Source organism: Labrus mixtus, chromosome 5, assembly GCF_963584025.1.
Source record: "Labrus mixtus chromosome 5, fLabMix1.1, whole genome shotgun sequence".
NCBI lineage: Eukaryota > Metazoa > Chordata > Actinopteri > Labriformes > Labridae > Labrus > Labrus mixtus.
In genome coordinates this window covers 24,801,179-24,825,123 of record NC_083616.1, presented here as the reverse complement: position 1 = coordinate 24,825,123, position 23,945 = coordinate 24,801,179, and the positions used below count along the sequence as shown (strand labels likewise).

The 23,945-nt window shown below is 40.6% G+C and overlaps 1 protein-coding gene across 1 annotated transcript in view; it reads left to right on the top strand.

Annotated features, from left to right (window-relative positions):
- The window catches only part of ipo11 (importin 11), a 135,895-nt gene that overhangs the window by 36,688 nt on the left and 75,262 nt on the right, over positions 1-23,945 (top strand). The window contains exons 12-15 of the mRNA XM_061038771.1: positions 2,778-2,868; positions 4,069-4,116; positions 10,876-10,981; positions 22,861-22,987. Coding sequence (XP_060894754.1) covers positions 2,778-2,868; positions 4,069-4,116; positions 10,876-10,981; positions 22,861-22,987 — 372 coding nt within the window. The remainder of the gene's footprint in view (positions 1-2,777; positions 2,869-4,068; positions 4,117-10,875; positions 10,982-22,860; positions 22,988-23,945) is intronic.

The following is a 23,945-nucleotide window of genomic DNA, read 5'->3' as shown; positions in this document are numbered from 1 at the left end:
TATAAGCTTTGAACTGCTGTGAGAAAAAGAGCTTCACTTTGGTCAAGTCAGATGGAAACCCTCTCATGCATTGAATCTCATTTTAATTCAGATTATTTTTTAATCATTCAAGGAATACTTCAGCAGAAAGATGAGACTTTTACACAGTGGAACAATAACCTCAATTTAGAAGACTTTCTAGACCAGGGATGTCAGACATACGGCCCGACAGCAGGTTTCATCCGGCCCGCAAGACGTTTTGGGAAGAAGGAGAAATAATATTTTCAGATTTTTTATAATTTAAATATACACATATATATGTAAAATGAGCAACGTAAAGGTTGATATCATGATATGAATATTAATTAAACGGGGCACTTTGAACTATCTTCTCAGCAGGGAGTATCACGAGCTGCTCCTGCATTACGCTGGTAATACATCACATCAGAAAACAGACTGAACACCTGAGAGAGGTGACACAGAATGCAATTTCAAGAGAGACAGAAGGAGCGATATTTCTTTAGTTTTATTTGCTCAAGTTGCCAGAATTTCATCAAAGCTACTGGACTTAACTCTTCTTACCAGTTTCTCCTGTCTTCACTGATGTAAAACAAAACTTTTGACTTTTGAGCTTCCTATGGAGTGAGCCACAAAGAGCAGCTTGTGCAAATAAAAAACAATCCTCTCCGCCATGCGTAACGGCCCAGACCGTCTCCACACATCCAGACTAAGTGTAGGTTGCGGACACCGGCGTTGAGCCTGATGCATATCCCGACTAGTTATACCTCTGGTTATTGTAAAAACAGTAAATTAAAATGAATATTAACTTATTTTAATTACAGATGGTTCATTTTTAGGTCATCCAGAGGTGAACATGTTGTGTTGATCACCTAAAAGTTTCAGCGCGACATCACTTCTAAATGTAGTAGACAGTTGTTGTGACTTTATCACCAGCTTTCATCAGACTGTAAATATATAACTATTACTGAACATTTCATTCTTATCCAAAAACGATATCACGCACAGGCTGCCCGATCATACAGAGGTCCGCTGGTTTAACCGTGGAGCAGCGCTAAAATGCTTTCTCGAATTGCGCACGGAGATGGCACAGATTCATGGCGCATAAAAAGTCAGAGACAGAGTTAGATCACGATAGTGCGGACACGGAGAAGAACGGACTGCCAGACTCAAAAGTATCAATCAAAAGTCGTTTAACTGAGTTTACTTAGTTGAAGAACGTGCTCTCCACACGGAGCCGATCAGACTGCTGCGCAACGCTGAAGGATCAATTCAAGTCTGTTGGTTTGGAAACATGTTATCATTTTATAATGCCTCACACTAAAATACCTGAAGATGCATCAAAGACACTCTGTTTGTTTGACAACGTATTCATATGAGCAGGTTTAATCTGTAATGAACCTTAACGAGTGCAAACTGTGCTGTGGCCTGACACACACAGATCTAAAGTCTCTCTCTCTCTCTCTCTCTCTCTCTCTCTCTCTCTCTCTCTCTCTCTCTCTCTCTCTCTCTCTCTCTCTCTAATGCACTGATTCCAGGGCAGGTAGAATAACCTGTGTTAAAGTTTCTATAACCTTGAACAGCAATATTTAAATATAATAATCTCAAACAAAACATAATTATTGATATTTTCTTCTGTAATGTGGTACATTTAAATATTTCCATGTGCCAACATGCAGTTTGCAATGACAGAGTTAACCCCTCTGCTTAATGTTAATGTTAAAGTTTTCTATATAATCATACATTAGCCTATATATCCATGTGTTGAGTTATAGTGATGTTGGCAAAATTCGACCCCCGACCCAATAGAACTCTGACATCCCTGTTCAAGACGTAGAAAATACTGAACAGCTCTCTCACAGAATGTATCCCATCAGTGTTTCATTTTCATGCGGAAGTGTTGGGTTTGTTACAGGTATAAACACCAGCTGCCAAATCACGGCAACTTAATTAAAGTTTTGAGTTGCCTAACAGTTTTTTTTTTTTGTACATAATTATGTTCATTATATTAAGAGTTTATAACTTCAGCGTCCCTCAGGCTGGAAGTTTGAAGTGATCCACGTCAGCGTCTCTGCAGATCTGTGCACAGAAGGGTAACTTCATTTAGCTTCTATTTAGCTTTCACAAAGGCATTGAATACACACATACCTTCCTGCGTATGTATGCCCTCTTCTGGCCTTTGAAGTAGCATATCTTTATGCTCGGGAGGTTTCATGAATTACAACACCTACGCAAATCCATTCTTTCCATGTTTGCCCATTCTAATGACTGATTATGGTCTTCCTGTATATATACCCCCCCCCCCCCCCAACAGAAGAAAGGTTTGTCCTGTATTGTCTTTTTCAAAGTGTCCTCTGAACCACAATGGCAGAAAGGCTATAAGACATCACAGAGACGTGCGTTAAGAAGTCGCACACAGCTGCTGTTCATGAATTGGCTCAGTCCATAGATTTCTAACCCCTTTATTGAATATTGATTTTTCTGTGACATCTAGAATCCAATACTCTACTGAAGGTGATTAAGTTACCATCACTCTGTTTGAGCCACACACACCGATACACACAGATACACAAACAAAGAAATCCCCCGGACAGTGACTTATTGCAGCAGCTGCAGCACTTTGGTTCAAGCTTAATTGATTTCCAAACCTAACAATTTTTTTTATTTTTCATTGAAAGACTTAAATGGATTAGCTGAACAATACATTGCCGATCAGCAAATTCAATATTCATGCGCCACGTTATGTAGGTTAACTTGTGTCTCCTCTCTTCTCTATACAGCCTTGCACAGAAGTACTGTTCCTGGATATCTTCCACAACTACAGCCAGACACTGACACCAGTCCTGCTGGATATGGTTCAGAATCTCCAGGGTCAGTTAAATGTCACTTTCTATATCATTTCAAGGCAAATGTACAGTGTGCTCTCTTTTCAGCACACCTTTTAACATCCATTCAAGTATCAGTGATTTTTTTTTTGTGGAGAAAAAGAAATCTGATATATCGGCTGATATCTTTCTTAGATCTATGTTGAGATATGTCTACCTGCAGAGATAGATATGGATATACACATTTATTGCGTCGATTCCTCAAATGCAGTTTTTCAAACACTCAACTGGAAAACAACTGCTCATGTACATGCGTCACCGCTTCACACTGTGGAGGGTAATAATACTTGATATAATCCATGTAGCACATGCTGCTGGTGTAATACAGTCAAACTCAAATGAAATGCTATTTTACTGGTGAATAAATCTAGTAATATCGGCACATCTCTGCGTTAAAACTAGCCGATACCGATAGTCACTGGATATGCCCATATGGGAATTGGTTGGGCTCTAATATGGACCTATGGGTCTGAAATTAAGTATAAAGGATTTGAATATTGCTTAGTTTCCTTCATGACAAAAAATCTTGATGCGTCTCATCCATCATTATATGTCCTGTCCTCAGTTGATTGATGCAGTATTTTATATATCTATCGGGTTTCTCTCAGCAATATGTGCAATATTTACAGGCCTGACCTCACATTCATGTTCCTTAGTGACAGCCTCCTTCACCATTACAACCACTCTTAACTCTCTAGTCAGTCAGTCAGCCAGCCAGTCACATAAATAAACACACACACACACACACACCTCCCTGCTACTGGTCCCCTGATGCTTCCAGCCTGTAGATCTTGTTCTGGTACTGAATTACTTGGGCCATTGCTCAGACTAGCGGATAACAGGGTCTGCTTCCGGCCTGTCTCCCAAGCTGCTTTTGTTTTCAAGTGACAGACTGGAAATCGCTTCTGCTGGAGCAAGAAAGACAGCAGATTGGGTAATTCTATGGTTGAAGGGAGGTAGCTATTGATTTTGAGACCTGAGTACACAACGAGGACTATTAGAGTGTGAAAAAAACAGAAACTGTAAAATGACTGAGACAAGACGGATACAGTGAGTTGAAGCTGTTACATGATGTGGTCACTGGGTCCATTTGAGTTATACACATCTGTTTCTATTACATGCTTCTCCTAACTCCTGTCTGTATTGTCACAACCATTAAATATCTATATTGCATCTGTCCATTCAGGGCCAACCAACGTGGAAGAGCCTGTTCAGCTGCTGATGAAGGATGCAGGTGAGTAAAAGACTTCCCAACACAGTTTCCCCTTCAAGGACCACCATCATCCCTCGGGCCAGATGTATTAAATCACTAATGTGAACTCAAAAGTCTGAATTTCTGGCTTAACTTTTTAATCTTTTAATCCAACAAACTTGAAGGTTTTCAAGTTAGTTTTGTCTTCTTATTTAAACTCTACCAGAAACAAAAACAAAACAAACATTGAAAGCAGATGAAAGGTGGAGGACTTCAGCCGGACCAATATGGAATTTTTTTGGAGCCGATACTGATATCGATATTGGGGGCAGAAAAAACAATCAGATACTGATATATATATATATATATATATATATATATTGACTATTGTCCGATATATTTTTTTAGATCTAAGTTCGATAGATAAACATTTATATTGAGTTGATCCCTTATTTGCAGTTATCAAACACTTGTCGAAAAGAAACTGTATAACAAAGATAAGATGGTCACTCAACTGGAAAGTTACTGCTCATGCACGTGCGTCACAGTTTGACACTCTGGAGGGAGATCGTTCTTGCTGTAATCCATATTGCACATTGCGCTGGTGACAGCAACAACGTTTCACTGCTGGTGTAATACAATGATAGTCAAATGAAATGCTATTTGACTGGTGAATAAATCTAGTAATTTTACAGATATCTGCGATAAATATTGCAGATACTGATAGTCACTGGATACGCTAATATCGGCCTATATCATCGGACAGCCAATTTATCGATCAGGCTCTAGTATGCATTACCGTAATATTTTAACATCTGCGTAATCACATGAATATGAAAATTAAAAATACGGACACACTTTGTCAGTAGTGCTTTCTGACTCACCCAATCTGTCCCATCTTTGTAAATCTTTTTTCTCCCCTCTCTTTTTTCTTTCATTGCTCTCCCTTGTATTCCTCTCAGTTTTTTTGTATTTGGCACGCCAAGGCTGTCATTCTGTTGGTTTTTATGGCAGACACAACTAAATCACAAACAGTTGGGAAAACTTGCTCAGAGAGCCTCTGTTAAAGCAGGAAACCTGTCGAGATCTCAGCAGGGTGTTGACAGTGTCGATAAACAGCAGACTCGACTGGATGATGAAGCTGTGGTAGCAGCAGGGGAAGATAAGTGGAACTGTGAGCCACAGCCACAAAGATAGAGCTGCTTTAAAGAGCCAGGGTGGATCTTCATAACAACAGGTGCTGATTTAAATAAATATGACGGTTATAAAAAAACGCTAAAACAGTTATAGACTGAAACTATAATTACACTGCGTTAAACTCTGAACCCAATTTCAAGTCTGAGCTCGAGTCAGGGAGCAAAGGATCAGAAAAGGTTTATTTGTCCATCTGATGTGCGATAATGACATCTGTCTAAATACGTACCAACATGCTACATGACCGGGGCCGGCTGCTTAGATTCTTTTTTAGCTGACTAATGCTCAGGGATGTGACTTTCAGATAAATCAAGAGTTACAGATTCTACTGACGTGAAGAGGTGACCGTCGTGAATCATAGAAATCTGTTTGAAGAAACGTTTTAAAGGTGGGTGGGTGGGGGGGGGAGTTAGGATGTTTTGTGAAATAAATCCCTGTCTCTGCGTTAAGAATTCTGATACCAGCTTTGATGACACCGAGGTCCAGAACTCTGTGTTAACTCTAATAAACACGTTTCTTCAGTTCACAGACTTTATTCACCTCACAAGTGGAAACACACCCAGGTCGTCTCCACACACAAAGGCGCTCACACGTGCATGCGCCTCCTCAGTTCAAGGATCACAGCCATAACATGTTTTACCTTAAAGAACAAAGTAGTATAAATTCATGTTAACACTCCTCAAATGCAGAAAATCAGCTTCATCTATAAGGACCTCTGCACTTTCTTTTACCTGACGCTATAAGTAATCAGTCAGCTGTACAGCATCTCTCTCTCTCTCTCGTTCCTCGTTCCTCTCTCTCTCTCTGTCCCTCTCTCTCTCTCTCTCTCTCTCTCTCTCTGTCCCTCTCTCTCTCTCTCTCTCTCTGTCCCTCTCTCTCTCTCTCTCTCTCTCTCTCGTTCCTCGTCCCTCTCTCTCTGTCCCTCTCTCTCACTCTTTCACTCTGTCTCTCTCTTTCTCGTTCCTCTCTCTCACTCTCTCTCTCTGTCTCTCTCTCTGTCTCTCTCTCTGTCTCTGTCTATGTCTCTGTCTATGTCTCTCTCTCTGTCTCTGTCTATGTCTCTCTCTCTGTCTCTGTCTCTCTCTCTCTGTCTATGTCTCTCTCTCTGTCTCTGTCTCTCTCTCTCTCTCTGTCTCTCTCTCTGTCTCTGTCTATGTCTCTGTCTCTGTCGCTCTCTCTGTCTCTGTCTAGGTCTCTGTCTCTGTCTCTCTGTCTCTGTCTCTGTCTCTCTGCCTCTGCCTCTGTCTATGTCTCTCTCTCTGTCTCTGTCTCTCTCTCTCTGTCTCTGTCTCTCTCTGTCTCTGTCTCTGTCTCTCTCTCTCTGTCTCTGTCTCTCTCTATGTCTCTCTCTGTCTCTGTCTCTCTCTCTCTCTGTCTCTGTCTCTGTCTCTGTCTCTCTCTCTCTCTGTCTCTGTCTCTGTCTCTCTCTCTCTGTCTCTCTCTCTGTCTCTCTCTCTGTCTCTGTCTCTCTGTCTCTGTCTCTCTCTCTGTCTCTGTCTATGTCTCTCTCTCTGTCTCTCTCTCTGTCTCTGTCTCTCTGTCTCTGTCTCTCTCTCTGTCTCTGTCTATGTCTCTGTCTCTGTCTCTGTCTCTCTTTCTGTCTCTGTCTATGTCTCTCTCTCTGTCTATGTCTCTCTCTCTGTCTCTGTCTCTCTCTCTCTGTCTCTGTCTATGTCTCTCTCTCTGTCTCTGTCTCTGTCTCTCTCTCTGTCTCTGTCGCTCTCTCTGTCTAGGTCTCTGTCTCTGTCTCTCTGTCTCTGTCTCTGTCTATGTCTCTCTGTCTCTGTCTCTGTCTCTCTGCCTCTGCCTCTGTCTATGTCTCTCTCTCTGTCTCTGTCTCTGTCTCTCTCTCTCTGTCTATGTCTCTCTCTCTGTCTCTGTCTTAACTCTCTGTCTCTGTCTCTCTCTCTCTCTGTCTCTGTCTCTGTCTCTGTCTCTCTCTCTCTCTGTCTCTGTCTCTCTCTCTCTGTCTCTCTCTCTGTCTCTCTCTCTGTCTCTCTCTCTGTCTCTGTCTCTCTGTCTCTGTCTCTCTCTCTGTCTCTGTCTATGTCTCTCTCTCTGTCTCTCTCTCTGTCTCTGTCTCTCTGTCTCTGTCTCTCTCTCTGTCTCTGTCTATGTCTCTGTCTCTGTCTCTGTCTCTCTTTCTGTCTCTGTCTATGTCTCTCTCTCTGTCTATGTCTCTCTCTCTGTCTCTGTCTCTCTCTCTCTGTCTCTGTCTATGTCTCTCTCTCTGTCTCTGTCTCTGTCTCTCTCTCTGTCTCTGTCGCTCTCTCTGTCTAGGTCTCTGTCTCTGTCTCTCTGTCTCTGTCTATGTCTCTCTGTCTCTGTCTCTGTCTCTCTGCCTCTGCCTCTGTCTATGTCTCTCTCTCTGTCTCTGTCTCTGTCTCTCTCTCTCTGTCTATGTCTCTCTCTCTGTCTCTGTCTCTGTCTCTCTCTCTCTGTCTCTGTCTCTCTCTATGTCTCTCTCTGTCTCTGTCTCTCTGTCTCTGTCTCTGTCTCTCTCTCTCTCTGTCTCTCTCTCTCTGTCTCTCTCTCTGTCTCTCTCTCTGTCTCTGTCTCTGTCTCTGTCTCTCTGTCTCTGTCTCTCTCTCTGTCTCTGTCTATGTCTCTCTCTGTCTCTGTCTCTCTCTGTCTCTGTCTCTCTCTCTCTGTCTCTCTCTCTGTCTCTCTCTCTGTCTCTGTCTCTCTGTCTCTGTCTCTGTCTCTGTCTATGTCTCTGTCTCTGTCTCTCTTTCTGTCTCTGTCTATGTCTCTCTCTCTGTCTATGTCTCTCTCTCTCTCTCTCTGTCTCTGTCTATGTCTCTCTCTCTGTCTCTCTCTCTGTCTCTGTCTCTCTCTCTGTCTCTGTCTCTCTCTCTGTCTCTCTCTCTCTCTCTGTCTCTCTCTCTGTCTATGTCTCTGTCTCTGTCTCTCTCTCTCGCTCTGTCTCTCTCTCTCTCTCTGTCTCTCTCTCTGTCTCTGTCTCTGTCTATGTCTCTGTCTCTGTCTCTGTCTCTCTCTCTGTCTCTCTCTCTCTCTCTGTCTCTCTCTCTGTCTCTCTCTCTCTCTCTCTGTCTATGTCTCTGTCTCTGTCTCTCTCTCTCTGTCTCTCTCTCTGTCTCTGTCTCTCTCTCTGTCTCTGTCTCTCTCTCTCTCTGTGTCTCTGTCTCTCTCTCTCTCTCTGTCTCTGTCTATGTCTCTCTCTCTCTCTCATGGGTTATGGGGGACCCTCTGTGTCCACCACTGAAACTTTCTCCTGACCCCCCCATCGCTTTATCAAAATGAGGATTTGGTTTGAGGGGGGTTGTGGGTCGGGGTGGGGTCGGTGGGGTTTTGTCCGATCCCTGAATGCTGCTAACTGGCATTAAACCAAGTATGAACCTCTCTAGAAGCAGAGAGGTTCATGAAGTATTATTTCCGTTGCTGCAGACATCCGTGAGGTGTTTACATATTTGTTTTCTTGTCCCACATTTGTCATCGTAATGCTGCACTCGTAGCAGCATTTACCATCCGTCTCAGAAATTGCACATCTAAACTGAGTTGGTATGCTTAAGTACCCCATTAGCCTTCTGAAATGCCGTTCTGTGAACTCTAAAAAGACCAAGAAAACTTTTCAGTATCTTATTTCAGGGAGCCCGAAGAATCGGAGGGTAATGGAGCAAGAAATAACACTTTTGACTTAGAAAGAAGCTGAACTGTGTCAGTTAAAACATACATCGTTCTCTTTGAACAACAAACACAATGTGTTAATCAATGTACTAATGAAGACTGGAGAATAGTGAGGATCCAGACTCGACAGCTTGCTGCCTTTCTTGGCGTCAGCCTTCCCCAAAAAAAGATTTGAAGCAAAAGAAAGATGCTTGTTACTCTTTCTGACAGTTTGCAATTTTCTCTCAGTTTTATGTACCTATAAAAAGAAACTCCTCATGGCTCCTCATGGCTTTGGTTTTTGCAATAAGGACGGGGCCACTGCTTCAGCACCCTCAGACTTTCTATATTTTCTGCCTCTCCCTCCATCCATCCGTCTCTTTGTCATGATAAACGAGCGAAAATATGTCGAAGAGGCGTTTAGCTGCCCCTTAAGTTTCGGATCATTCCTCTGAGAGACATCTATAGTATTTTTATATCCCTGTCCTGCTTTCTGCTGTGGCTTTTCTCTGAGAGACACACACACACACACACACACACACACACACACACACACACACACACACACATGCATACAGACATGCCGTAGATTCCAATATGCTCGGGCCTAGCGCCAACCTTTCATAATACTAGAGGATTAAAGTAATGGGAAAAGTTTCCGTTTCATAAATCATATTAGTCCATCTTAGTCCTTGTTCTTTCCCTTTCCTCTTCTCTTCTTCCATCTCTAAATTTATTTCTTTGAAACATGAAATATAAATAGTAACAGGAGACATTGCTTTATGTCTTGTATGACTCCTGTCCCTTTATCTCTGTTTTTGTATAACTGCTGTCAAACTGCCAACTTTATTCTCATCTCTTCTTTTATCTTTTTCCCCTGAAGTCTTATTAGTACCCCTCTCCACTTTCTTGTCACTGCTATACCAATTTCTGCTTGAAATGTACCTTTTAGTGTTGTAACTCTGTTATACGCCTGCTATATGCCTTCCAACAACATTGCCTACATGCCTAAATTCTTCTTCTTTTTTTATATTTGGCCATAACTTGATTGCATATTTTAAGGACAGACTGACTGACTGTGCACTAAAAACCACATACACTTGCAGGTTGACATCGTTGACTGTGTTACGGCCTCCTCAAACAAAAAGGCTCGATGCATGGAGGCCACAGACAGATAGGGCACGCCACACGCATTGAAAGGTTTAAACCCAGCGCTTTACTCACATTAATCCCCCCAAAAATACACAAAAGAAGAAGATAAACCGATGCAAAACAAAAGGGACTTGAGACCTTGGCAAAAGAGAAAACAAAAGATGCAACAGGCCTTCGCTCTCAGCAAAAACCCCCTAAAACTACGACTTAAGCAAAGCTAAACTAAAACAAAAGACTGAAAACTGGACCTCCGGTGATCTCAATCCCAAACTAAAATAAATAAAACAGTCGTGCATGAGGAATCAAAAAATACCGCTTGAGTGAAAACAGAAAAGTAAGGGTATATTTCCATCTCATCCCGTTGTGCCAAAATGAAGCCAAATAGCCCTTCTTCTTGGACATAATTCAGCAGAATTATGATAACAGATAACAGAAACCTTGATGGAGACTGGATGGATTTGAATGGTTTTGTGGTCAGAAGTAAAGGTCAGTCCAACAAGGTGACCTTATTACTGTCTGATGTTTGCTATGGCTATATCATGGCTTTTTATTATGGCTATGTCACTTCATATGTTAGCACCTTTTGTTATAGCACCTTTTGTTATATTCAGTTCGTTGTTATAACTCCATGACAACTCAACTGCTCCTCCTCAGTTGCTTGCGTCATGGATGACACCAGTTTAAATATTTGATGGCTCATGTAATCAGCGTAATCCATCAATCTCAGATTTGAACAATTGTGCAGCTTTTTAGGTGTCCTTCATTACTTAGACTGTTGTTCACATACGTTTTTGTTTTCTGACTCATGGTGTATTTTTTCTCCTTCAGTATACAACGCCGTGGGACTGGCTGCCTATGAGCTGTTCGACAACGTGGACTTTGACCAGTGGTTCAAGAATCAGCTTCTTGGAGAGCTTCAAGTCAGCCATAACAGGTAACTTTTTTTTTTAAGCATGTTTTATTTTCTTTTTCTCATCTTAACCTGTATCATGACGTACAAAAGCGTATTATTCAAAAAGATATGTACTCCACAAGAAAAAAAACTCCAGCTCCTCTGCGGTGAAATAACACAAACACCAAACTTTGTGATGCGTTGTTTATCGACTTTTGGCTTTAAGGGTCATATATTACGCAAAAAGCACTTTTGTCTGCTCCACTTTTCAGATAATGTGTGCTCAAACAGGCCATTTGGAGATTTTCACTTTGTGACATCACAAAGGGCAGTAACCCCTCCCTCATGTTGGTGTTTGTTCTGCCCTCTGAGTCCGCCTTCCCACCGTAAACAATTGGGCATGGTGAAGGAAGCACAAGTCCTTCCAGAGAGGGGGCGTGGTCAAACACAGCTCATTTGCATTTAAAGCTACAGACACAGAAACAGCCTGTTCTGAGCAGGGCTGAAATAGAGGGGTTTATCGGCATGATCAAATACAGAATCTTATCAAAATAAACTTCACAGACATGTTTTGGGGAGCTGTCAGATTTGTGTTGTTGAAAAGGAGTATTATATGTGACCTTTAACTTTCATAGAAACATTTGACAGCATCCTCTCCAGTTATTTAAATGTGAAAGTCTGATAACACAACAGAAGATCTCAAATGTTTTTCAGCTTAAATCAGCAATTGTTTAAAAAAAAAAAAAAAAAAATGAAGGGTGTTGAGTCAGCTTCTGAACAAAAGTTGAATGTGGAAAGCTTCCCTGGGGAAGTTTTATTTTTTTTGCAGGGTTTCTTATTTTAGTCCCATTGTTCTGTTTTTTTTTTCAAACATGTCCTCTAGCCTCCGGGTGTACAGTTCCTTTTGAACGCTGTTGGGAAGGTGATGACTCGTGACTCTGTCGAATTGCGCTTCACAAATGTTATGAAGCGTTGAAACAATAAAAGCAGAACTCGAGGCAGCGTGCAGCTCTTTTTAAACTGGGAGCATCGGGCAGTTCTTTGACTCACAGTTTTTAAGCTCCTTTCAGACCCAACCAGAGTCTGTAGCTTTTCATATTTAGCATTCCTTTGATTGGAGGCAGAGCTAATTGACGATTGACCTCTGTCTAGGTATTGATTACAGTCTGCAGCACAAGTCAATGCAGGCTAAAAGGCTCAAAAGCAGCCAACTGAGACTTTGAGTAAGTGTGAGTCATGTGCACTTTTACAAATGCTGCTTGTTTTAACACACTCAGTTCAAAGTGAGGATGTCAGTAGCTAAAGAAGAGGTGGCAACACGGTCGATTTGAGGCTTTAGACTGGTCATAATTCAAACCCAGAGTGTAGATGTGAGGTTAGCAGATAACAGACTAGACAAAAACAGTGTGCAAATATTACAAAAGATTGATAAACTACACCAATAGCACAACTATCATGATTCATCACATCATACAGTGACACGCTGCGAAGCTCGAGACACCAAAAATATTAATGACATACAGTGGGAGGCAGATTTAAAACCTTATTCTCGCCTAAATGACTGTAGAGCCAAAGAGATTACTACTTGCAGTGGTGTGAGCTGATGATTAAAACATTAGAGCCGGTTGTGATGACCCAACGTTTCAAAAACTTGAATGAAAACTTATATTAGAGTGTAGTGTCGGCTTTGAAATGCTTCTCTGCTTTAGTGCCACTGGCTCCAAGAGGCTGCAACTCTGTTCATTTTAAGAGATTTTCCCCATATGTACAGTATATTTATAATATTTATTTTGATAGGACAGGGGATAGAGTAGGGAATTGGAAGAGAGATTGGGGAACAACATGCGGGAGAGAAGCCGCAGGTCGGACTTGAACATTTGCCGCCCGTTTGTGTGTATTTATTTTGATTTGGGATTCATTCTTTATTTTAAACAACAGATATTACAAGTGTCAATTCTTATAGTAGAAACATATTCATTGTTCTATTAGTTTCCATACAACCCCTTACAACTTACTATCATAATAAAAAAAGAATCAGAGAAAGTACATTTTTCATTTTTTACATGCCTTTATCAAAATGAAGAAAATCTTGATAAAATGTTTTTTTTTTTTTAACCCTGTATTGTGTTACGTCAGTTGAGGGTATCGTTGCATCCCAAGTCTGAAGGCAGCTGTCATCTGTGTCACAACATCAGTAAAAGGCAAGTTAAACTAGAAAAAAACATTACAGACGTCAACATGGGAATACAGACAGTGATGGATTTACACATTTGAAAAGCAAAGGGGAGAGGGAGGGAGAGTGGACGCAGGCGAGGTGGTGACACCGATGTGAAGAACAAAGAAGTGCCCTGCACACGCAGACAGCAGGAAAACCAAAAAGCCCGCAGCACTCAAAGAGGTCGGCCTGTCAGGCTGGTGGCTGACGTCAGAGGCCTGATGTCACTGTGCTTCTACTCCCACACAGTTCAGGTGTGAGTAACCTGTCCTCTCTGCACCTGGGTCCTTTGATTTCTTTATTTTTATAAAGTTCACTTCCCCTCCATACAATGTGGCTCATATTTCCTTTTTGATATTGAAGTTTTACTTGTTTTTGTTTTGTATTTGAACTAAATGAGCACACGGAGACACAATAACCAGGTGTGTCTGTCAGGCTGCAGGGGCACATGAATAAAACATCCAGAGAAATGAAACCAAGAGGCCAGACAGCACAGGGGTGCAGTCAAATGCCCCTCTATGTTATTGTCTCTGTTCGATGTGTATGCAGATACTCATGGACTTCTATTACGTCGGCTTCACTAACAATTGTTGACAAATTAGGAAATTACGAAGTAAATGGAAAAGAAAATTGGAAATCTATACCATATTTTAATACTTTTATTAAACCTTTATTTAACCAGGTTGGTCCCATTGAGATTAAGAACCTCTTTACCAAGGGAGACCTGGCAGAGACAGCCAGCAACACAAACACAAAGTTACAGACAGAGACACAAAGGGAGTCACAAAAGTACAATTCATAAACACTAAAATGTGCATTAAAGAGAACCATCTACGAGTGAAATCTGAGAGTCAGTAGTTCAAGCAGTCAAGCTAAGAACATCAACATCCTTTTGAATCTGCTTCCAGGCCTTTCATTTTAAATTTAAATTTTTTTAAGGACACCAGCTCCTTGACTTTCAAGTCATTCAGCAACAGATTCCAGGCTGAGGGCGCAGAACACCCAAAAGCCCTTTTCCTTATTTCAGTTTGTGAGTTTGGGACAGAGAGAAGTCCTGAGAACACAAAGAATTCTGTCTGGTACTTCTCTGGGTGATAAAAACACATTTTTTAAATTAGTTTATTTGTCAATTTTATTTTATTTCATAAAAAAAAAAACAATAAAGTTACGAAAAACACATTCTTAATGAAAAGGAGCAGAAAGATTAATTTTATAATATCTGCCCCTCTTTTACAAAACATTAATGAAAACAAAACAGAACACTTAATTCAAAAACAATTTAAATTAAATTAAATTGGCTGCAGGAAAAGACAGCCACTGGCAGCCCCTTGTAAGTCCTCCTTACCAATTCATTATGCACAAAGTATATCACAATAGATTTTTATTACAGCATCACGGAAAAAAAAACAGTATCTCACTGACATATTTCCACATATTTATTCAACAAACTGGCTTTAATTTTTCTTTTAAATATCATATTTGATTTTGATTCTTTAGTTTCTCTGTTGAGATTGTTCCATAAACCGATTTCTTTCACAGTAAAACAACGTTCCCTCAATTTGGTTCTGAATCTCGGTTTATTAAAGATCTGTGTTGCTTTTAAATTATAACGGCTTTCCCTTTCTTCAAATCAAAATGTTTTTGGCAATGTTTTCTGATTAGCTTTAAACATAACTTGCAGAATACTGTAATCAACTAATTCATGAAATTTCAACAACTGTAACTGAATGAATAGCGGGTTTGATGGCTCTCTATACCGACTTCTACTGATGATTCTTATGGCTCTTTTTTTTTGTTGCAAAAAAGATAGTGTGGGTGCAGATTAGACCAAGAATTGCCTTATATACTGTATAAAGGTGTACCAGTGTATGAGCCTACGTGTCGCCAGAGCAGACCATCATACCCGAGAGTACAACTCACAATACTATATATACTCTTTACTCAGTTAGCACAAGACCTCTGCTGCATGCCAATCTCTCTCTTCCTTTACACTAGCCTCTTAAAGATGGTAGCACAAATATGGCCCATGGTTTCTTTTAAAGTTCTTGAGGTTTAGGAAGCTTGTTGACTAGTAAGGCAGTGTCGACACTCATATGGGCCTTTGCGTACCACCAGTTTGCCCCAATCTGATTGGGTTTAAACACAATGGAAATTGTCAGGCCAGCCAAAACAGAGACGGGATATGATAAGGCTGAAATATTTCTCAAGAGGCAGAAACACAATAACTATATCAGCAAGTGCCAGAAATCAAAAGCAGAAATCCAAAGCAGATTTTCTGGCCTAAACAGTTCCTTTGTGCACATTTGGTGCCGTTATCAAAGCATTTCCAAAGCATGCTGCACTGATTGCTTTCCGTTGCCCTCTGGGCTCTGGCTGTTGGATACAGCTTGCTAATTTGTTCCTTAATCCACTAAAGAAATAACAATAAAAACAGTAAACATCAACAATATGCTATTATTGTAGTAGAGATACAAAAAAAACAGCCTTAAAGCCATGTCTGGTTTTATGACAAACAAGTAGAAGTACAAAGTAGAGCAGCAACATGACTGTTGTCCATGACGTCTCTGGAGTTTGAACCACAGATCTGCATCCAGCTGCTTCCACACCTGCAGGAATCTCTGCTGCCTGCTATTTATCTGTGTCACTTACCCCGTTGTTTCCAGAGTGGAGGCTGTCATTTAGATTTTATTGATCCTAAATTTCCCCATCAATCCTGATTCTGAATGTGTTTCTGGGCATTTTGTGATATTCTTCAGTTTGAAGTTGCTCACTTGTATCTCTCGACAATCAGGCTCTTTTACTAAAGGAGGATTCGCTGTGCAGCTGTGATGACGTTTAGATAAGCGTCTGTTAATGCTACACTGTTGATAACTTTACACAATGCCCCATTAGACATTTATCCAAATATTTCAATGGAATAGTTGAAGAGGTACAATAGATATACTTAATTAATCCTGCAAGGGGATATTACATTTTACACTCCGTTGTTGAACATGCTACACACACAGGCTGAAACACACACACAGGCACAAACAGGATCCTGTGGACATGCACAAATCGAGAGGTGTCAGAGGGAGGGGGGGCTGCCCACAGCGAGTGCTCCTGAGCTGTTGGGGGTTTGATGACTTGCTAATGGGCAACTCGGCAGTGCTCAGGAAGTGCACTGAAATTTCCCCAGCTTCAAGACCAATTTCCAGACTTGGTCCGCATCGGGACTTAAACCGGCAGCCCTCAGGTTTTCAAACCAAGTCCCTACAGACTGAGCTACTGACGCTACCCAATTTTAGTGCTTTATTTTGAAAGTGTCTGAAATGAAATGAAAATAAATCAAAGAGAACTGTCATCAGTTGTGGAAAACTAGCAAAATGAAGATGAAGAATGTGTGGAGGGTTTTGAGAGCAGTGAGAATTCTTTTGGACATTGGTGCCCCAATTTAGTATTTATAAACTATATACAGACTATATATAAAAATCTGTGAGTATCCCTTCCTATTTAGCCAAAGGTTCCCCTAGAAATAGAGGGACAAATCATTGTTTGGACCAGTAACTTTTAATTTAAGGTTAAATGCAAGATCAGACAAAAGTTTCAGAATATCTGAACATGGGAAACTTGTTAGCTAGGGATCTGTGTTATAAGTGGAATAATTCTCTCCCAAGTTTCTACTGAATGTTAAGATTGAAACAAAGGCACATCCCACTCTGTTTGAAGTCTGGCTGTTCTTGTTGTTTGTATCATCCAGTCCAATCGTTTTAGTGCAACTTATTCCAAAGTATACCCTCCTGTAAATGGATGAACTATGTCAGTATCTATTTATTGTCTTGCAGGTTTGATAGTCTTGTCAAGTGTTATTGTGCCTCTTGTTGGCTTTAACGATTTAAGTTCACGTCTTAGCGCATGTGCATCTGACTGTTTCCCTCCGTATGAATCAGCAACAGTGTGAATATTTGCCAATATATTTGTCAGCTATACTATTGTGCATGACTCGCGCTCATGGCTAAGCCTTGGGCTATCAGTAAGCTCCTTTGCAAAAAGAGTTGGTTATCATTCTTTGTCATCATGGTAACACCACCACAATCTGTTTGCACAGTCCTACTTCTGCACTTATCAGCGCGCGCATCAAGAAGTTGTCTTGACCTGTTTGTCTGTCAGTCTTACCCTCCCTTCTCTACCTCCACCAAAACAGTTGACATACCTACAATGGTTCATCATTTCTCAGAGCACCCAGATGACAGCAAGCCATCTTTGAACACACAAACAAAACACATGACTCCTACTTGGACAAGGACAAACACTTCAATATCAATCACACTGACACCTCAGAATAGCCAGAAGAAGCTTTTTGTGTCACCAAGAGACAAAGTGAGATACAGATACAGTGTGCTCCATCATTCAACTGTCACACTCTGCCAGCATAGAGGACTGTGAAGCACTTTGACATTGCCTTTTGTCACCTAGCCCTTTGTCCGGTGTTTCATCTAAAGTTTGTCCCTATCTGTGGTGACCAAGTGAGTCCACACTGGAGTTTGAGTACCTCAACTTTATTTTCTTCTTTCTGCTAGTATTCTCCTGTGTTTTCTCCTAATCGACTACTTTCCTTACTTCTCTTGCCACAGAATCAGTGAAATCTGCACGCTCATGTTTGATAAGCTCTATGATGAATATGATGATTCCTATTCCCATCTGGCCTGATTCAGGTCAGATCTAAAATCTGCGACGCGAGCTGTCGTGAAAACCTGATTCATGCTGCTTGCGGCCGGTGAGCACGGCCCCTTCGAACATTTAATTTCAACATTTCATACTGACTGCAGTCAGAGCGCGAGCGCTCAACCTGAATAAAGTACTTCCGGGCCCTGCAGCCAATCATTGCAACGCGGTCGGCGCGAACCCGTCCGCGCTGTTACAAAATCTTGGAGATGCGCGGCTGGGTCGCTCAGATCCTCCTTGGACCCTCCTCTCGCCGGCCGCGATTGAAACCGAGCATGAAACCTGATTCAATGAGTCGCAATGTGCAGCACATGGCTAATTTTCATAACGTTATTTTCCCGTGAAAACACTGTGGAAAGATTCGAAGTCTGACTAGCAAGCCAGCCTTTCTGTTAAACATCCTGTCTGATCATATTTCTCTCAACATCTTTACCTGTGGCTACCAAACGGTAAATGTGTGCTAGCTTGAAGGTAGCTTCAAACAGCTTTCTGGTTCATTATTATCTCAGGCAACATTAAAGTGACAGCTGGTCAACACATGTAATAAGGCCAGAGGGAATATAAACGTAATGAAAATCAGCAGGAGCAAAACATCAGGTTAATATATTGATAATGTTACATATTTAATGATAGAAGAGAAAATATTGTCATACTTGATGACTGTATTATGATGCTATCTGCCCTTCACATCACCCCTTAGTAGAACATGGTAAGCCCTGTTCTGCAAATTTAAAAAATGGACTGAAGGTTGGGAGCACAGGTTTTTCATGTTTCACTGAAGCGTTATCAAAAAGTTAGAACAGAACATAGATATCGACAAGCAATTGTGTTTTTCTTATCGTTTGCACTGCTTCTTTAGTAGGTTTGAATGCTAAAATCGTCTGTAAATTGCACCCGGACCCCCCTAGGAGGTTTGCATCCATGTCACCTTTTTCATCCCTGATGAGTTTGCACCCCTGATATATGTGAGTCTAACCGCTGTCTGTGATCATCCTATCTGAATCAAACTGCCAATAAGGCTAAGCTTGCATAAAAACAGCCAATCACAGCAACTCTGCACAAACTAGCATATGGCTTCTACATGATTTGTGTTGGAAGCTCTTTCTCTTTCTCTGAGCCTCCCTCTCTGTCATCGCTTCACACACCTGTTACTGCTTTTTGAACCTTCATGGGATGCATAATGATCGGTCCACTGAGTTTGACATAACTAGCTGAATTGAAGCGTTTGGCGTACATGTTTGGCGCTTCATTTGGTGGGAGGGGCTTAGCAGAGTGATACAAGGTAGAAGAGAGAGAGCTGAAAGTTTTCTTTCCATTAAAATGTTCATGCTGCTCACTGCCACTTTTACTGCCATTAAGGTATCATTTTATAAATAACTACTAATGAGGAAAGTTGTAAAGACATAAACTGTAAGGTCGTTCATGATGTACAAATGGTTATTGCTACTCAATCATCTCGTGTCAAACATCGAGATATTGTGTTGAACTAGAGAGAAAATGTTGAATCTGTGAACTGGTCATAAATGTGACTTTTTTTTTTTTTTTTTTTTTTACATCTTGCTCTTCTAGTAAAACAGTTACTACTTGCACAGTCTGTCACCTTGTGTTTAAACCAGTGTGAGAGTGTGTCATTGTTGAAGTTTGCTTGCAGTGCAGCATTTTAAAGAATACATGGAAGACTCTGTGAGAGACTCTCAGTATCTTTTGTCTGAGAACTATTTACCTTAAAACTCCTTATCCAGACTTTGGACTACTGGAAGCAGAGGAACTACGTGACAGCTTTTTTTTATGGATGATTAGGAGACTGCTTTTAATCCAGCTCTCATTATGTCCACATGGATTTCCAATGTAATAGTTGGAAGGATGAACAGCTGTTTGAAGTTAGGGAGGTTTAGCGCAGATGAGTCACGTCTAACCTTTGACTGAAGAAAAAAAAAAAAAATACCACTGTCAACCTGCCTCTCCATCTGCCTCCCCATCATTTTCTTCCACTCCACCAGCACAGTAGCATAAACATCACCAGCTGTATTCTCTCCAGATGAGCAGCTATTCGGTGTTTGTCGATCAGACACGCACCACTCTGTTGTACTGCATTTGGAGCTGGGACAACACTTAACTTTGAGTCATTTTAACAGATGCCAGGAGTGAAAAATAATCAGCATGTGGATGAAGATGTCAGTGTTAATGCTGTTGATTTTTGAGATGGTTTTGTGAGAATCTAAATTAGCTAATTTACAAAACTGATAGGTATGTGTGGGACAAAATTTTGATATAGCAACAAGTTATCGTCTTGACTCGTATGATGCAATTATTGAATCACTGGTGCCAAATATCCATATTCCAATAGAAAATAGGGCTATAAACAGATTTAATAATTTGACAGTAGAAGAAGACAGCTGGATAATGTAGTACAGCGGGGAAAAGTTAAGAAACTCCTTGGCACACTGAATATAACTTTACTATATATATATATATATATATATATATATATATATATAATTTTTTTTTTATTATTAGGTGCAATAAAGTGACAAACTGGTGATATACAAATGAGGCACAGAAAAACAAACAGACAAGGTCAGGACAATGACTCCAAAATACAGTAAAAAAACTAAAAAATAAAATAAGACATCAATAGACACACATCATACTACGAACAGAAAAACTACAAAACTATATGAAATACATAAGAAAGGATACAAAAAGTGAAAGAAGCGATAGAGAGAGAGAGAGAAGGGGAGGGAGAGAAGGTGCTTTATTTTGAATACAGAAAAAAATACAGTAGTCATTTTTTTTTTCATCTTTTGTTTCTGCAACCGCGCGCGCCTGAGAACGTATTGGCTGTGCTGTGTAGCTGTTGATGTATCATTGTATGATTGTCTTGCAATATATCGGTTGTCGCAGAATCGCTGTCTGGTGATTTTGTTATCATGAGCCACACATGTATCGCATTGCATCACATTTCATCATATATCGTTATATGTTTTTTTTTTTCTTTTTTGTCATCTAAAATAATTATCAAACTTAGCTGTAGGTGTGGCCTCTTTGAGCATTATTGTTATTTGTTTTCAGTGTCACAAAGCTGTTTTAGTGCCAAGCTGTTATTTGGAACCTGATCATAGAGGACTCTGGGAGTTTGCCTAGATTGGCACGACCTCTCCAGTCCTCGCTATATCATGACAGAATCATCCTGTATGTCGTTGTGTACGCGCACAAGAGCTTAAAGAAAACGTGATTGAAGTGTTTGGATGCTATTTATCGCTGCATGCGTGACTGCGTCTGAGCAGTTTAGCCGAGGAGTGTCTGAAGTGCCACCCTGTGCTTTTAAGATGATGGGAAAATCATGTTACTTTAACACAATGTTGTTAGCGATGGTAATCTGAAACTCAATATCAATCCAGTTTTATGTATACAAAATGCTATCATTTGAAAACCTATTTGGAAAACAATCAACCATTTGATTAAAAAAAATGATACACACACACACACACACTCACACACACACACTTGCTACTCCTAGTCCTGACTCATGCTGTTGTTTAGTATCTTCTGGCTTGGGGCCCAGACTGTGGTGTCTGTCTCCCTGTGGATATTTGACAGGGAGCCAACCAGAGTGCCATTGCTCTATCCCTTTATCCTCTCATCTCTCTGTTCTTCCATCCCTCCATCCACTCACTTCTGTCAAGGCGGTCTGCAGACACAGTTCCTGCCTCAGATACAAACAAGGGCAGATGCCGAGGGACATGTCTTTCCTGATACAACTTTTTAAAAGACCATCAGCTCCCATCGTGTGGTGTCTCATATTTGAGACAGGCAGTGCACTACATTTCAATCCCTATCACACAGCCTCAGTGGCCTTTTGTTTGTTACTTTTTTTTTTTTTAACTAGACAGTTCCCTTTAGTTTTTCTCTCACTGAATGTCGTGTGCCTTAGGCCTTGCTGGTGTGAACTCTTTAAACAAATACATACACCCAACATACTGACTTTAAAAGGTGAAGAAAGTTTTTCTTCACCTTCTTTTTTGTCTCAGTGTGTACCATGGGTCTTGTTTTCAGTCAGGTTTATTTGTACATTTTCAATGTGGTCTCCACTATCATTCGTAATAGTAGAACTGTCTCTGTTTCTCTGAGGGCTGTAATGAGGTTGGTTGCACCTGTAATGAGGTTGGTTGAACCAGAGTGGTGGTGAAATTTGGCTTTAATATGGGGACATGATTCAAGGGCTTGCTCCTGAAGAGCACAGATTATACTTCAGTCTGACCCAGGCATATTCCACTTAAAACCAAATATGTGAATGAACTTCAAGATGGCAGCACTGCTTTTATCATTTCAGAAGTTGGCATCGCACTGTATCACATAGTTAGAGATAGGGCCGACCTGATCTTGTATCGGGACATTTTCAGCTCGCAGTCTCACTTTGAAGACGTTCAGACTGAACTGTAAGAAGTGCCCACAAATCGTCTCCATGACGATGTTCAGATGAGATGCTCCTTCTGTATGCTAAAAAGTACAATTCTTACACTTTTTTCTTTTTTTCAATTTAATTTGAAAAACCAGACAGCTGTTGCTGCTTCCTGTTTGTATGTGAAGCGAGCACAATGCAATACAGTGCTGGGTTTACTACAGCTTTGTGTTGCCTTACACATACTGCCAACACCAACAATAACATTGTCAGTTATGATATAAAAATATCGGGATCGGAATTGGGAAAAAAAAAAAGGGAATAGGTGCTTCCTTATTCATAGTAATTTTTATTAAAAAATGTCTCAAGACACAGAGTATGTCTGGTAGGTCTAGACTGTTGTCTTTGTCATATTATTTACAGTACAATACTGTATTTTATTGTCTCCTATCCTATGGTCTTCTATGGTTTGGCTGTAAGATAACAATGTCAGCTGATCCATATCTCCAAATTATGATACGTATAGAACTTGCATAGAATTGTTTGTGAACATATGTCAATGCAACCACAGCTTACATGCCTTTCTTCTTTTCTCTCCAGGTACAAGTTGATCCGCAGACGAGTCATCTGGCTAATAGGACAGTGGATCTCTGTCAAGTTCAAATCCGACCTTCGTCCTTTACTCTACGAGGTCATCCTCAGCCTCATGCAGGACCCTGACTTGGTGGTAAGACAGCAACACGCAAAGCTATCCTGTTTTTTTTTTGTAAACTGATTATTTCAACTGGAGTGCCAGATTCCCCTGGATACGTAATGACTGAATCAGGCTTTTAGCGAGCAGGGCACATTAAGCTACACAAACACAGCTCTCCGCTTAATAGCACGGAACCACAGCTATTATGATGACAGCTTTCTACAGACCAAGCTTGACATATTTATCAGCAGTTGCAGGAAAGGTTTATCAACGTACTATTTAAGGTTTTTGAATGGTTGTGTTTAAAAATCCACACCCTTCATTAACTTCTTAACATTTGTATCAGGCCATGGCATTGAATAACACATTGGTGAACCTTTTAGTAGAAACGTGTCTATTTATCCAGCCATAGATATTCCCTTTTGACATATAGTTTCTTGCCTCGTGGGCCATGTGCTTAATTGATGTGACAGAACTCAGATGTAGGAATATAATATATACACCGTGGGTTTAATCCATCAAAAGTCACTATAGGCTCAATCAATGAGTCTAATTACGTGTCTTACTTCATAATCCGTCTTATGTGGAGGAACTGTTACATCATTTATTTACTGCATTTTCTACATTTCATTTTAATGTGGTTAAAAATGAATTAGCCAAATAGCAGGACGCACACAAACATCATCCTCTGGTAACATTAATTTGCTTGATAGTATTTGTGCAGCTCTCTAATATTAAAGCGCCAGTGAGGAGTTTTTTAAGATGGTTATGTAACTTAATGAACTCAATATTCATGCCTCTTTATTAACTACTAATGCAAATGAGACAATGAGCAACATGTAACTGGGAGCCAGTAGAGAATCTCCAACATAGCACATGATACAGTTGAAGTTACCATGGGTATGCAGCATCAGTGTTGACCTCATTGGTTCCCAATAAATCATTTTTTAACATTATATTTAAAGGAATGATGGGATGTTGACTGTCTCAT